The sequence below is a fragment of the Octopus bimaculoides genome, chromosome 7 (genome assembly GCF_001194135.2).
Source record: "Octopus bimaculoides isolate UCB-OBI-ISO-001 chromosome 7, ASM119413v2, whole genome shotgun sequence".
In the NCBI taxonomy this organism is placed as follows: Eukaryota; Metazoa; Mollusca; class Cephalopoda; order Octopoda; family Octopodidae; genus Octopus; species Octopus bimaculoides.
The window spans coordinates 3,506,416-3,508,571 of NC_068987.1; the positions used below are offsets into that span (position 1 = coordinate 3,506,416).

The window sequence follows — 2,156 nt, forward strand, 5'->3', positions numbered from 1 at the left end:
ATATATATATACACATATATATATATATATATATATATATATCCTCCGCGAGGCCCAATACGCGAAAAGAATTCAGCCATGTTGCTTAACCAATAATATGTATAAAGAAAATCCTATCTTTATTTTAGATCACACCTTAAAAATCCAACAATTGTTTCAATTGCATTAACATATACATACATATATATATATATATATATATATATATATGTACACATACACACACACACACACACACACCTGTCTGCCCTCTCACTTGGTCTGTTAAAGATTCTTTTCATTTTTTTCTTGCGCCAGCTTACCACGTCTGTCTGATAATCAAAAGACCCATTTTGTTATTTATTTATGTGGCAATTATTTTCCTTACGTTGTGTTACCAAAAACGTGCTTGTCCATTATACATGCATAATTCTTTTTTCTGTTGCACTTGCATTATTTTATAACTTTATATGCGTCCGATAATCGAAAAACCCTTTGATATTTATCTATTCGTATTTGTAGTATACAATTATTTTCTGTGCTTTGTGCAGCCGAAAGGCGTTCTGTTCTATGTAAAGAATTTTCATTTTCTCTTTGTTTCCGTTTTTGTTTTGTTCCTGTATGCTTTTAGCTTAAGTCCTTGGCACTTTGCTGGATTCGAATAGTCTCGGTATTAAAGGGCTGTGAAACTATAATGACTTTCCAGAAACCGACTGATGAGGACTGCTGGTCTTCCATAAAAACAACCTTGCTCAGACTTTCTAGGTGCAATCCCATGGTCATTGATGACTGATGGGGATCTTGTCTATATAAATCTTTGCAGGCATAGCTGTGCAGCAAGAGTTGGCTTCCTAGTCACACGATTCTAGGTTCAGTGCCACTGTGTGGAACCTTGTGTCATGTAAGACAGCCTTGGGCTCAGGCAGAGCAAAGCCTTGTTAATGGAGTTGGAAGATTGAAACTGAAAGAAATCTGTAGAATATATATGTGTGTGTGTGTGTGTGTGCGTCTGTCTATGTTTGTATCCTACCACCCATTGACAACTGGTGTTGGTGTGTTTACATCCCCATAACCTAGCAGTTTAGCCTAAGAGAGATAGAATAAGTACGAGTCTTAAAAAAGAAAACACAAGTTCTGGGGTTGATTTGTTTGATTAAAACTCGTCAAGGTAGTACTCCAGCATGGCCGCAGTCTAATGACTGAAACAAGTAAAAGATTTAATTCCTGCCAATTCCCATCCACTCGATATTATTTTACAACATAAAATTTGTATCTTTCATGTAAAAATTCATTGAAAAATAACACGTTTTTATTTACCTCCGATTTGTAATTGGTGTGGGTTTGTTTACCGTCTTTGCTGTAAACATGTTGAAAGAAGAATCCGTTCATTGTTTCTTTCCTGCTTAAGATATTAGCAACAGCAAATTCAAGTAATGCAGCGAATACAAATAGCAGACAGGTCGCCATCCAGATATCTATGGCCTTTGTATAAGAGACCCTTGGCAAAGTTGCATTGACGGATGAAATTTGAGTGGTTGTTGTGAGAACTGTGAGTACACCAAGAGATATACGTCCGGGCACTGAGTCGACATTCAACCAAAAGGATAACCAAGACAGGACGACAATGAGTATTGTTGGGATGTACATTTGGACAACGTAGTAACCCACACTACGAGTCAAGTGAAAATTTGCTTGAAGACAGCTATGGTTGCCTGAAAAATAAACAAGAGAGAGAGAGAGACAAAAATAGCATTTATAGAATAAAATCCCAAATTTTATTTCATTTGCTTTGTGGGAGCAACTGTTTTATCGAAAGCGTATATTGTTGTTAAATGCTCGAAATACGAGACTAGAAAATCAGCCAACAACTGGTGAAGGGTCGTTCTTTATGTTGTTTGTTATGTTTTCCATTTGTGTCTTTCGTTGTTCGAAAGAATAGTTCATGTTCCATGTACTCATGCTTCGTACTTTTTTGTTGTACATGTTTCGTGGTGTCTTGTGTCTACATATGCACACACACGCACACACACACACATACACACACACACACACACAAACACACAAACACACACACACACACACACACATATACGTATAAATGTAAGTATGTACATATGCGTATGTATATGTGCACATATATATATGTATATTATATATTATATATATATTATATATAT

General features: G+C 35.9%; 1 protein-coding gene across 1 annotated transcript in view; it reads right to left on the reverse strand.

Moving 5' to 3' along the window:
• Positions 1-2,156, reverse strand: part of LOC106871579 (glycine receptor subunit alpha-2) — a 39,029-nt gene that overhangs the window by 3,223 nt on the left and 33,650 nt on the right. Inside the window, exon 7 of the mRNA XM_014918086.2 lies at positions 1,297-1,691. Within this exon, the coding sequence (XP_014773572.1) occupies positions 1,297-1,691 (395 nt within the window). The remainder of the gene's footprint in view (positions 1-1,296; positions 1,692-2,156) is intronic.